General features: G+C 45.9%; 1 protein-coding gene across 3 annotated transcripts in view; it reads left to right on the top strand.

Annotated features, from left to right (window-relative positions):
• The first annotated feature begins 4,408 nt into the window (after positions 1 to 4,408).
• Positions 4,409 to 12,357, top strand: part of Pan3 (poly(A) specific ribonuclease subunit PAN3) — a 116,015-nt gene continuing 108,066 nt past the window's right edge. For 2 of the 3 annotated variants that reach the window (XM_005344710.3, XM_013350949.2), the window contains exon 1: positions 4,409 to 4,915. In XM_005344710.3, the coding sequence (XP_005344767.1) occupies positions 4,498 to 4,915 (418 nt within the window). In that variant the 5' untranslated portion in view covers positions 4,409 to 4,497. The remainder of the gene's footprint in view (positions 4,916 to 12,357) is intronic. The other variant, XM_005344711.2, reaches the window with a different exon arrangement.

Consider the following 12,357-nt stretch of genomic DNA (forward strand, 5'->3'; position numbering starts at 1 on the left):
GCTCTTGTAGACCAGGCTGGTCTCGAACTCACAAAGATCCGCCTGCCTCTGCCTCCCAAGTGCTGGGATTAAAGGCATGCGCCACCACCGCCCGGCACCAGTGGCCATATTAATGGAGACACAGTCAAGGTTCTGAAAAAGATTCCATTTTTCAAAACTTTCCAGTGTTGCCACATTTTTTCTGTACAAATTAATTTTGTTGAATCACTCTTCCATGAAATACACTTTGAGATACAGTATAGGGAAAATGTGAAGAAAAGAAATGGCCAACAAGTGTCTAATTGTTTTTAATAATTTATTTGAAACCTAGAATAGAGAATTTAATGAATACTACATACCCACTTCTCAGAATGAAAAGCCTAATTCAATTGGACAAATCTTGGTGTATTCACCTTTAGTCCTCCTTCACTGAGGAGGTGGAGGCAGATCAGTCTCTCAGAGTCGAGGCCAGCCCAGTTTACATAGTGATTTCTAGACCAGAGCTACGAAGCAGGACCCTCAAAAAAGAAAAAGTAATTACAACAAATTAATGCTATTTTTAATAATAGAATATATGCTTACCAGACAAAGGAAAATGAAAGAAAAATAAGCAAAATTTATATATACTTTGTTATCACCTTACTAAAACTATGGCTGATGTTTGGAGACAATTACTCTAATAATTATCTTACTTAAAAAGTTACTTATAAAGTATATATAATTTTGCATCATGTTTAATATTCACAGAACATCATGAATGTAAGTTTTCCTGGCTATGATTTCCAAGTGTGCACTCCACGACTGCTTTCATTCTTCCCTGCGGTTACACTTTAGGTTACTTGCGACATTCTTTGCTGGCTTTCTTGAGTAATATACTGGAACATAGTCCACTAGAATATAAAACCTAAAGAGGTACTTTCTTGGGTTAATCTGTCAAGAAGAACAATAACATTTCAAACTGCTCATTTTACAAGCTAAGAAAAGCAGGCAATTTACTTTTAGGGGTGGGGGAGTATGTCATCAGTGGTATATCAGAAGTACCCCTGTTCCTCCAACTTAATTCGGATTCGAAGCCAAATATTCTTATCTGTTTTGATGATGCCATATAGACTTCCAGTTAGTGAGCCTTTACCAGTTCTAATCTGTCACTTACTGTGTTACCTTTTCCCACTACTTTTGGGGCATACCAGTTAACTAAGTATTTCTTATGGTGTTGATACAGTTTTTAAATAAAAGAGTTCAAAGGAGAGGGCTAAAGACTATGTGGACATGTATCAATCTATTGCATAAAAGCGCCTCTAGGGCTAATTCTTGCAACATTTGATTGTGCTGACCCAAGACTGCTAAAACTGCCTGAATGAGTATCTTAGCCTACTTTTCTCTAATTTGTTCAGAAGGATTTAGTCTAATTTTCTTCAAATGTGGTACTGAGGATTGACAAACTTTATCATTGTCATTTTCTAATGAGTCCATGCTAACTTCTGAGGCTCAATCTTTTTTTAAAAGAAGTTATGCGCATTTAATGTTTTGTCTGTATGTGTCTCTGTAAGAAAAGTTTCATTCCCTGAAACTGGAACTACAGCTTCAAGTTGCTACGTGGGTCCTGGAAATTGAACCCAGGTCCTCTGGAAGAGCCACCAGTGCTCTTAACTGCTGATCCATCTCTTCAGCCCCTTAATCTTACAATTTTAATTTTTTTTTTTTTTTTGGTTTTTCGAGACAGGATTTCTCTGTGGTTTTGGAGCCTGTCCTAGAACTAGCTCTGTAGACCAGGCTGGTCTCGAACTCACAAAAATCCGCTTGCCTCTACCTCCCGAGTGCTGGGATTAAAGGCGTGCGCCACCACTGCCCGGCTCACAATTTTAATTTTTATGTTTACCTGTTTTTTTTATGAATGCATGTTTATGTATGTGTATGTGTGTGCAGGGTACATATAGAAGCCAGAGGACAAACTCAGGTATCACCCTCAGAAAGGCTGCCCACCTCTGAGTGTCTCTCTTACTGCCTGGAACCCCAAGTAGGAAAGACTGGCTGGCCAGCTAGCACAGGGGTTCTTCTGTCTCTGCCTTCCCAGTACTGGTTTTATAAGCACATCTACCATGCCCAGCATTTTTATTGGGTTCGAGGGAATTAAACTTAGTTCTTCAAATTCATAAGGCAAACATTCTGACTGAAGCATCCTGAGGCCCTATCTTACATACGCTGTATGTCAGAGTCCAATACAGATCTTGCTTAGTATGTAATACATGGTAGATTCTCATTAAGGTTGGCTTGAACAATATGTTGTGTGGGTTACGAATCCACCTGTGGTCTCACTAGAAACATCATCTTCCTTGTCAAGTCATTAAAAGCCATGCACGTTTATTTAGTGATAGTAAAACACACAACACAAACAGCACAAGTTTATTTAGCGACAGATAGTAAAACACACAACACAAACAGCACAAGTTTTGTCACTAGGGAAGTCCTGTGTTGGAACTAATAAACTGGGCAATTTTACACCTTACTCTGTTCAGGGACAATCTGCCTTTCAGAAATCTTGCTTTTCAGGGTTCTTATGGAGATCCTTTTACTTCTAAAAGGAAATGTTTAATGTTGCTACTTAGTATGTTGTGATAATTTCTAATTGCTCTCAAGAAAAAGTCCAATCCCACAAGATCGCCACAAAAAGACTTTTATGGACTCTGCTCAGTCATCTGCCGTCACTAATCTCCCAGCAACCTGACCTGTTTCACCCATGGCCTCTTTCACAAGCTGTTTGGTTTGTCTAAAATGCTCTTTCTCTACATACCTAGCAGCAATAAAAGGCAATTGCTAAGCCCTAATGGTTTCTTCCCAAACACAGACGTTTATGTGCGTCAGTTCCCACGTTACAAAGTTGAGAATTCTGTCTCAGATGTACACATGATGCAGAGAGAGGCAAGCGGGGATCTGAATTCAAGGGTGCTTTCAACTCCTCCGTTCTGTCAGCCCTCTCTAGGTAGTTCCACAAAGTCCCCTCTGACAGCTGAGAACCCAATTTACACTGCCTGTATCTTTTCCCTCACTAGCAGGAGGTAAACAAGCCATTTGAACTCAGGGTTCATTGTATCTTTTGCATCCCCGACTCCCTTACAGTTCCTGGTACACATAACAAACATCACCAAATACTTGTTGAGTATTTAAATGAATGAAAACTGCTTTCACACAGAAAGATACAGCTTAGAATTTAGCTAGGTGACATCACTAGTAAAGATTGGGATTCTACAGCATGCATCTCACCCTTTCTGTAGTGTGGTACTTTTAGGTATATCCATTCTTCTGTGACTTCGTCAGGTTGCCACAACTCTTTAAATATCTCCCAGACCCGTCCTTTTCATAACAGAGATTTGTCTTTTGAGAAAATCTTGCAGAGAAAAAAAAACTCAAACGTTAAAATCACTTCATTATTGTTCTTCAAATGTCTTAACGCCTCTCCCCTAAAAAAAAAAAAAAAAAAAAAAAACAGGTAGTGGAGTAGGTTGGACACTGAGGGAAAACTTTAAAAAGCGAATTTCGAACGCAAGGTAAGAAAGCATCTCAGCACGTTTGGAAAGGGGTCTCCCCGTGCTGCCTAGGCAGCAGTGTCCCAGGTGGCATCTTATTTTTCAGAAAAGAATCAAAGCAGAGGAAAGAGGTGCCGCTCTAAGCGGGGGGTTGGTTGACAACGGTTCTGGCTCCATTTTTTGACAATGAGCCCAGAAGCTAAGGCTATCTGGCTAGTAGTTCCATCATCTTCGGGGGGGGGGCGGGAGGATAAAAAAGGATACAGGGGTGCCTGGGGAAAGGGAAGGAGAGGAAACGTGGCAAGGGGACCGACAACCACCCTCCTCTTCGGGTAGCGAGGCTCGCCCGCGTTCCCCTCCAAGGACCCGTGACGGGCTGACAACTTTGTCTTTGCACTTCAAAGCTGACAATCACCTGGCTCAAGGAGGAGACTCTAGGGAGGGCATCCTTTCTCGTGAAGCCTCAGCACCAGACCCGCGACGGGCGGAAGGCCACGCAGGGTCTCCGGCTGGATCAACCGCCCACCGGACCGCTCGCGAATGCCCCCGGGGGGCCACGCCTGCCGCCCCGGCCTTTACCCACAAGCCCCCGCGCTGGGCGCGCACGCGCAGAGGCAGCGGCCGTCTCAGGAAGAGGAAAATGGAATAAACAACTCGGAGGAACCGGAGCGCACGACGGCGAGCGGAGGCAGAGTTTTAAAAACAAGCCGGCTCCCTCCGCCGTGCCGTCCCCCTCCAGCCGCCGGCCGCCGCCGCTTTCCGGCTCTCCCACAGCCTCGGGCGCGCGCCAGCCACGGCGCGTCCCGCGCGGCCCCTTTAAGGACAGCGGAGAGGGAGAATCCTCACTCGCCGCCCGCCCCTCCCCCTCCCCGGGCGGCTCCGGCTCCCTCAGCGGGCCCAACCCGCCCGCCCGGCTTCCATCCGGCTCCGGCGGCGGCTCCTTCCCGCCCTCGTCTATGGTGGCGGCGGCGGGGGACGAGGCTGCGGCGTGGCCATGAACAGTGGCGGCGGCCTCCCGCCCCCCTCGGCCGCCGCCTCCCCGTCGTCGTCCTCGCTGGCGGCGGCCGTGGCGGTCGCGGTCGCGGCCTCGTCGGGCGTCGGGGGCGTCCCCGGCGGGCCGGCTGCGGGCGTGAAGCTCAAGTACTGCCGCTACTACGCCAAGGACAAGACGTGCTTCTACGGGGAGGAGTGTCAGTTCCTGCACGAGGACCCGGCCTCCAGCGCGGCCCCGGGGCTCGGCCTCCATAGCAACAGCGTCCCGCTGGCGCTGGCGGCCGCGTCGGGGGCCGGCTTTCCTCCCGGAGCGCTCCCGGGCGGGGGAGCGGGGCCGCCCGCGGGACCCAAGAAACCGGAGCTGGGCGTTCCGGGAACGGCGGCAGCGGGCGGCGGACTCGATGGACCGCGGCTGGCGAGTGAGTAAGGCCCGGCGGGGCGGTGCGGTACGGGCGGGCCGGTCGAGCGCGGTTGGGGACGAAGCCTGAGGCCGCCCGCTTCCCCTCACCTCCGGGGCGGCCCGGGAGGCCTAGGCCCTGCGTAGCCCTCCTTCCTTCTTCCTGCTTCCTCTCTCCGTCGCCGCGGGCGAGCCCGGGAGCTAGAGGAGGAGGCGGGTTTCCCGGGAGCGTGGGTGGATGGAAGTGTTGTTGGGGGGGGAGGCGGCTCCGGGAGTGGGTGCGAAGATGGGGGGGGATGGGCCGCGGAGTGTGAGCAAAGGGGTGTCGTTTCCGGGCGTGTATGTGTGGAAAGGGGGCCGGGTTTGCGAGCACATGTGTTCGTGCGTGCCCGTGTGGAGTGCCGTCTGCCTAAAGTTGAGGTTCACCAGTGGGTGTGTATGTGGGTAGGAGGCGGGAGGTGAGGGGCGGGCTTAAGGCTCATTAGCTTTGCTGGGAAGGACGCGAAAAGTTTTGCTGGAGGCTTTTGGGAATAACGTTTGGGGTGCTGAAATTGCTTTCCAAGGATGTCGAAGGGGCGGGGTGGTTTACGAAGATCAGCTTTTTGTTTTGTTTGTTTTTGTTTTTTGTTTTTTTTTAAAGCGTGCACAAGTTCTATAGAGAGCTTGGACTAGGGAATTCCGAGGACTAGCTTTCTGGAAGGCTCGAGTAAGTGAACTGGGTGTCCGCTGGAATCTTGTCTTACTCGTAATGTTACATTGAGTGACCTCTCAGCATTGTGCCTCAAGAGCGTCTCGCACTACACAAGCTATCGTGAGAATAATTTCGGGCTGTGTACGTAGAGCTTTTTGAGTGGAGTTCGTTGTAACTATGAATGGTTTGTATAAGGTTGGCCTTGAACATTAAAGTAGGTCCCCGATTTCCCCTTGTTTTAGATCTTACAATAACGCATAGTTTATTTTTAAAAGCTTGCTTCTTTTTGAATGATGGACTTGTCTCTGTTTACCGAAGCTTATATGCATTAGATGTTTCCTAAAGAATAGTTACTTTATTGCTGGGAGTTAGCCGTTAAATTTAAAATTTTTTAAGTTACTTTTATCTGTATCTCTGTATGTTTGTGTGTGTGCCCACCATAGACAGCATTATAGAGGTCAGATGACAGTTTGGGGAAGTCATTTTTCTCCTATAGTGTAGGTCCTGGAGCTGGAACTCAGGTGGTCAGCCAGGCTTGGCAGCAGGCACGTTAATTACTGTGCTCAACAGGCCAGTGTTGTCTGTGTTCCCCTTCTCTTCCTTGTTTCCATTTTCGTCAGGGTTTCACTCTGTAGCCCAGGTTGGTCTGAACTGGAGACCCTGCTACCTCAGCCTCATGAGCTGGGATTACAGGTGTGCCATCATGCCCAATGGAAGTTTTCTTCAAGGTAAATTTTAGGAAGTGAAGTTGTGGTTCCAGTTAATTTGAGGATAATGTGTGATTGGTAAGGAAATGGAAAAAGAACAGTGTCTCTCCTGGTATGCTTTCTGTTGCTGTGTTAAAACACCACAACCAAGCCTCCATTGTGTTTACAGAGCCAGGACAGGCTCCACAGCTACACAGAGAAACCCTGTCTCGAAAAACCAAGACAAAACAAACCACAAAACCCACTACAACCAAAAGCAACTTGGGGAGGAGGCAGGGTTCATAACCTGTTAGAGTCCATTGATGAGGGAAATCAGGCACAAGTAGGAACCTGGAGGCAGGAACTAAAACGGAGACCAAGGAGGAAGACTACTTAACTAGTTCTTTCTCTGTCTTGCCCAGCTACCTTTCTGAAGCCCAGGTTCACCTGCCCAGGGGTGGTACCTCCCTTAATAGATGGGCCCTCCTCCATCAGTTGTCACTATATCTGGCCCTGTGACATTTCTTTAACATGGTTGGCTTCTGTCTTCTTTCTGGTAGGCTTGAATTAATAGCTGTTCTGACTGTGTACAACTTAGTTGTCCAGTCTGTTTCTCAAACTCTTTTTTATTTTTATTTTTTATTTTTTTTTATTTTTTATTTTTTGGTTTTTTGAGACAGGGTTTCTCTGTGGCTTTGGAGCCTGTCCTGGAACTAGCTCTGTAGACCAGGCTGGTCTCGAACTCACAGAGATCCGCCTGCCTCTGCCTCCCGTGTGCTGGGATTAAAGGCGTGCGCCACCATCGCCCGGCTTGTTTCTCAAACTCTTAACTTGTTTTGTGTAGACCAGGCTGACTTTGAACACACAGAGATCCCCGTCTCTGCCTTGAGAGCTGGGTTTAAAGGCGTGCACCACCACTTCAAGTGAATATTTAAATGTAGCACAGAAGAGATCATAGCAGAACTCCATGCTAGACTCCATGCTCCTCCATTGGTATTTTGTCTAGCCTCCTTGGAATTTTATGTTCATGTGCATATGCTTTTAGGCTTTTAATTGACGTACTTGTTTAAAACTAGAATTATAGTCTGTTTCGTGTTGCTTCAATAGAAAAACATAGACTGAACAATTTACAAAAAGGAATGTCAGGGTCTGGCAAGATGGCTCAGAGGGAAAGAACCAACTCCTGCAAGTCCTCTGATCTCTACATTTACTGCATTCCCACTCGTCACCAATAAATAAATGACATATTTAAAAAAGAGAGAGAGCCAGGCTCCTCTAATCCCAGCACCTGGGAGGCAGAGGCAGGCAGATCTCTTGTGAGTTCGAGGCCAGCCTGGTCTACAGAGGTAGTTCCAGGACAGGTCCTAAAGCTACAGAGAAACCCTGTATCGAAAAATCAAATAAATAAAATACAAAGAAGGAGAGAGAGAGAGAATTTCTTTTTTTTTTTCTTTTTGTTTTTTTCAAGACAGGATTTCTCTGTAGCTTTGGTGCCCATCCTGGAACTAGCTCTTGGGATTAAAGTGTTGGGATTAAAGGCGTACGCCACCACCGCCCGGCGAGAATTTCAACTTTATAATTCCTCACACTTGGTAAGTGGAGGCAGGAGTATCAGAAGTTAAAGGTCATCCTTTGTCACTTAAGAGTTAGACTAGGCTACAAGGAAGCCCAAAGGAAAAGAAATGCATTTGTATTGGAGGTTGAAAAGTCCTGCATCAAGGTTTTTGCCTGTATGGAAAAGACCTTCATATCATGCCATCCTCAGCAGAAAGAACAAGAGTGCAGTGTAAGAGAGCAAGAGAATGCCAGACTGCTTCCATTATACATCTGATCCTGAGATAACTAGTCCAGTCTCCTCAACATTAGTCTGTCTGCAAGAGAGAACCCCTGTGATAGAATAACTCCCTTTTGTTTGTTTTGCTTGTTTTTGGTGCAGCCCTGGCTGTCCTGGAATTTTCCTCTAGATCAGGCTGACCTCAAACTCACAGAGATCCACCTGACTCTACCTCCACACGCTGTGATTAAAGGTATATGCCACCACCGCTGGGCAGAATCACCTCTTACTAGGCGTTCTTTTTGACCTCTGTTGCATTGGGTATTTAATTTCTAACGCATGAACTTCAGGGCTCATTCAAATGGAAGCATTTGGCTTCTGAACTCTAAAAAACATTGTCCTCACAATGCCCAATTCATTCCTTCATCTCAGTAGTCACAAGACTGTTCACTCCTTCCACTATCAGCTTAAAAGTGCAAAGTCCACAGTCACATTTAAGTCACATATGGGAGGAGATGGAAAGGATGATTCTGGAGGCACCTTCCTCTCTCCCGGAGTCTATGTACTTCCTCTCTCCCGGAGTCTATGTAGTTAAGTTACATGTTTCTAGCATTTAGTGCTGGAAACAGGTAGGTAAGGGTAAATGTTCTTATTCCAGAAAGGAATAGGTAGGGAAGGGGAATAGGTAGGAAAGGGGTAGTTTATCTCAAGTGGGACTTTTAAAATCTCTTTACCTTGATTTTTTTTTTATTTTGACTTGGACACTGTTGACCTTACAATTCTGTGGTGTCGGGTTAGTGCTACTCAGGTATTTTCTGAGTAGGGGCTGTGAATGTGTGGCTCAAACTCCCTGTAAGACCCAAGGCTCTCCAGGACACCCTTTGAAAGTGGTTGTGAGCTTGTCACAGCCCCTTAGATTTTACATTGTGTGACAGTCTGTGTGACATAAATCCTGTATCCCTTTCCTTGGCTGTGGATTATGCTTCCTGGACTTCCTTGAACAGTAGCTTCTGGGAGCAGAGAACCTGAGGAATTTGGCAGCCAGCCTGAAAGGGCAATCGGGCCCTGGGCGCCTAGACTATTTTGCTTTCTCCAAGCTCTGGGTCAGTCCAGGGAGAGGCAATCTCAGAGGTCTTTAAATGTCCTAATTGGGAATGTATTCTTGACCCCTCTCCCCTTTACTTCCTATTATAGTTCTTTTTATTTTTCTTTTGTAACAGGGTTTTCTGTAGCTTTTGAAGCGTATCCTGGAACTCGCTCTGTAGACCAGGCTGGTCTTTTTTTTTTTTTTTTTTTTTTTTGAAACAAAGTTTTTTTTTTGTTTTTGTGCCGGTCCTGGAACTAGCTTTTGTAGACCAGGCTGGCCTCGAACTCCCAGAGATCCGCCTGCCTCTGCCTCCCGAGTGCTGGGAAAAGGCGTGCACCAGACCTCATTATAGATGGTTGTGTGAGCAACCATATGGTTGCTGGGGATTGAACTCAGGACCTGGAAGAGCAGCTAGAAGCCAGTGCTTTTAACCTCTGAGCCATCTCTCCAACCCAGGTATTTTTATTTTTCTTCCTTCCTTCCTTCCTTCCTTCCTTCCTTCCTTCCTTCCTTCCTTCCTTCCTTCCTTCTGTTTTATGAGACAGAGTTTCCTCATGCAGCTCTGGCTGTTCTGGAACTCACTCTGTAGACGAGGGTGGCCGCAAAGTTGGAGATTCACTTGCCTCTCTGCCTCCTGGTGCTAGGGCTAAAGGTTTGTGCCACTACCACCCTACAGTCTTTTTAAATTTAAAAAAAAAAGGAACCCATGAGTTAAAATGGGGTTGCCTGCATGAGCATGGGTGTGATATTATTACTGGAGCACAGGCAATTTACCAGTGGTTACATCCCTGAAGAAAAATAATTTCTGTTCCCCCTGTAGCCATTAACTTGCAATAGCTCCTTGGCTAGGGGTGGGGATTCATGAGCTCTTTCCCCATCCACGCTGGAGTGTTGACATGTTCCATCTTGTGCGGTAACAAGTTCATGAGTTCCATGGTTGTGTCATGTCCAGAAGATAGTTTCAACAGTATTCATCCCCATCCTCCAGCTTTTATTTCACACTCTTTCTGTCTCTTTCCCAGAGTTCCAAGAGCCTTGGGGCGGTGTGAGTGTGCTTCTGTGTTTTACAGATGCTAGCCTGTTTAGAGTACTCAACAGTTACCTTTTCTCAGTGCTTAAACCAGTTGTGTATCTCAGTTATTAACTGTTGCCCACTGCAAAGGCCTCCCTAAGCGTCTCTGACCAGTGTTTCTTAGTGGAGTAAGTTGCTGGTGCAGCTGTGCAGAGTTGAAAGGTGAAGTTCGCAGAGCCCTCTGGCTTGAGCCAACTCTAGGTTGGCCACATTCTTGGTTTGCACTCCTAAATGTTCTTCGTGCTTTCACATAGTGAGGTTGCAGATTTCCTAAATCTTTCTGTTTAGCTTCTCTCTTTTTTTCTTTATGTTTTTTTAAAAAAGATTTATTTGTTTGTTTATTATGTATATAGTGTCCTGCCTGTATGTGTGTTCCTGCAGGGGGCCAGAAGAGGGCCCTAGATCTCATTATAGATGGTTGTGAGCCACCAGCCATATGGTGGTTGAAAATTGAACGCAAGCCCGGCGGTGGTGGCGCACGCCTTTAATCCCAGCACTCAGGAGGCAGAGGCAGGCGGATCTCTGTGAGTTTGAGACCAGTCTGGTCTACAAGGGCTAGTTCCAGGACAGGTTCCAAAACCACAGAGAAACCCTGTCTCGAAAAACAAACAAACAAACAAACAAAAACAAAAAAAAGAAAAAGAAAATTGAACGCAAGACTTCTGGAAGAGCAACCAGTGAGTGCTCTTAACCTCTGGACCACCTCTCCAGCCCTTAGCTTCTCTCTCTGTCTCTGTCTCTGTCTCTCTCTCTGGTTTTTTGAGAGAGGGTTTCTCTAGCTTTGGTGCCTGTCCTGGAACTAGCTCTTGTAGACCAGGTTCTGGCCTTGAACTCACAGAGAGCCTCGAGTGCTGGGCCACCGTAGCCCAGCCCTAGGTTCTCTTTTAATTGCAAAATCTGGTTTTTTTTTTTTTGCTTTTCAGACCTTGCAGACTGTTAAAGGTAGTGGAGCAGTTCGTTTGTATTTCCTATAGAAACTTCCGCGCCAGAAACCCTCATTCATTGTTCTGTTTCAGCTTTCCTCTGACAGGGACAGAAGTTGGCCAGATTTTGACACATTAAGGAGATGATGAGCTGTTTGCTTTTTAATAGGAAGGGCCTTGTTAGCTCATTTCGGAATAATATTACATAATATGAATGTATTATTTGTATTATTTGCTTTCTAATTTTACTGTTAGTGGGCACTTGGATTGTGTTTTTTGTTTTTGTTTGTTTGTTTTTTCGTTTTTCGAGACAGGGTTTTTCTGTAGCTTTGGAGCCTGTCCTGGAACTAGCTCTTGTAGACCAGGCTGGCCTTGGACTCACAGAGATCCACCTGGCTGGATTGTTACTTTTTGTCTGTGAAGAAAAACAGTTATGTATGTGGACTAGAGAAATGCTCAGTGTGTAGGGATACTTACCTGATCTTCCTGAAGAGTTCAGTTCTCATTACTCATGCCCTGCAGCTTCCAACCACTTGGATCTTCCATCTCCAGGGGATCTGATGCCCATTTCCAGCCTCTGTTGGTACCTTGTACACACATGTATACATAGACAGACACATACGTAAGAATAAAAGTTGAATTATAAGAAATCTAGTTGTATTTGGAGAGTTTCTTGCTCAGTTAACTAGTTGTAGATTGGTAGGTACAATTCAGTTTCAGTAACCCATGCGAGCTTTCTCCCTTTAGAAGTTTATGAATTTTGGGCATTCTGTGTTCGTAGTTTGACATTATCTGTCATAATTGCAGCTATTTTGGTGGCTAGGATGAGTGATATTATTCTCTTTTATATCCATGTGTGATTTTAACTGAATTAGTTAACTGACATCAGAAGATATAAGAGGGAATATGGATTTTTTTTAAGTGCAATGCAAAACAGTATAGAATTTAGACTCCTTCATGGGGCAAGACTTTATATTTTGCCCCACTTCCTACCTAACCACTGATTTATATGTGAGTATTTGAGTTTTTGACTCTTGCTTTAATATTTCACATTAGCGGAATATTTTGTTACTGTTCCAGATAGGGTTAAAGTAACTTAGGAAGTTAGTGTTGGGAAAAAGTCTATCATTACTTTGCAGGCATTGCCAGGGTGAGCCAGGAAGGCTTTAGGATAATAAGTTGTCATGATGTTTTCCCCTCTCCCTCTCCCTCTCCCTCTCCCTCTCCCTCT

Source organism: Microtus ochrogaster, chromosome 2 (assembly GCF_000317375.1).
Source record: "Microtus ochrogaster isolate Prairie Vole_2 chromosome 2, MicOch1.0, whole genome shotgun sequence".
NCBI classification, from domain to species: Eukaryota; Metazoa; Chordata; class Mammalia; order Rodentia; family Cricetidae; genus Microtus; species Microtus ochrogaster.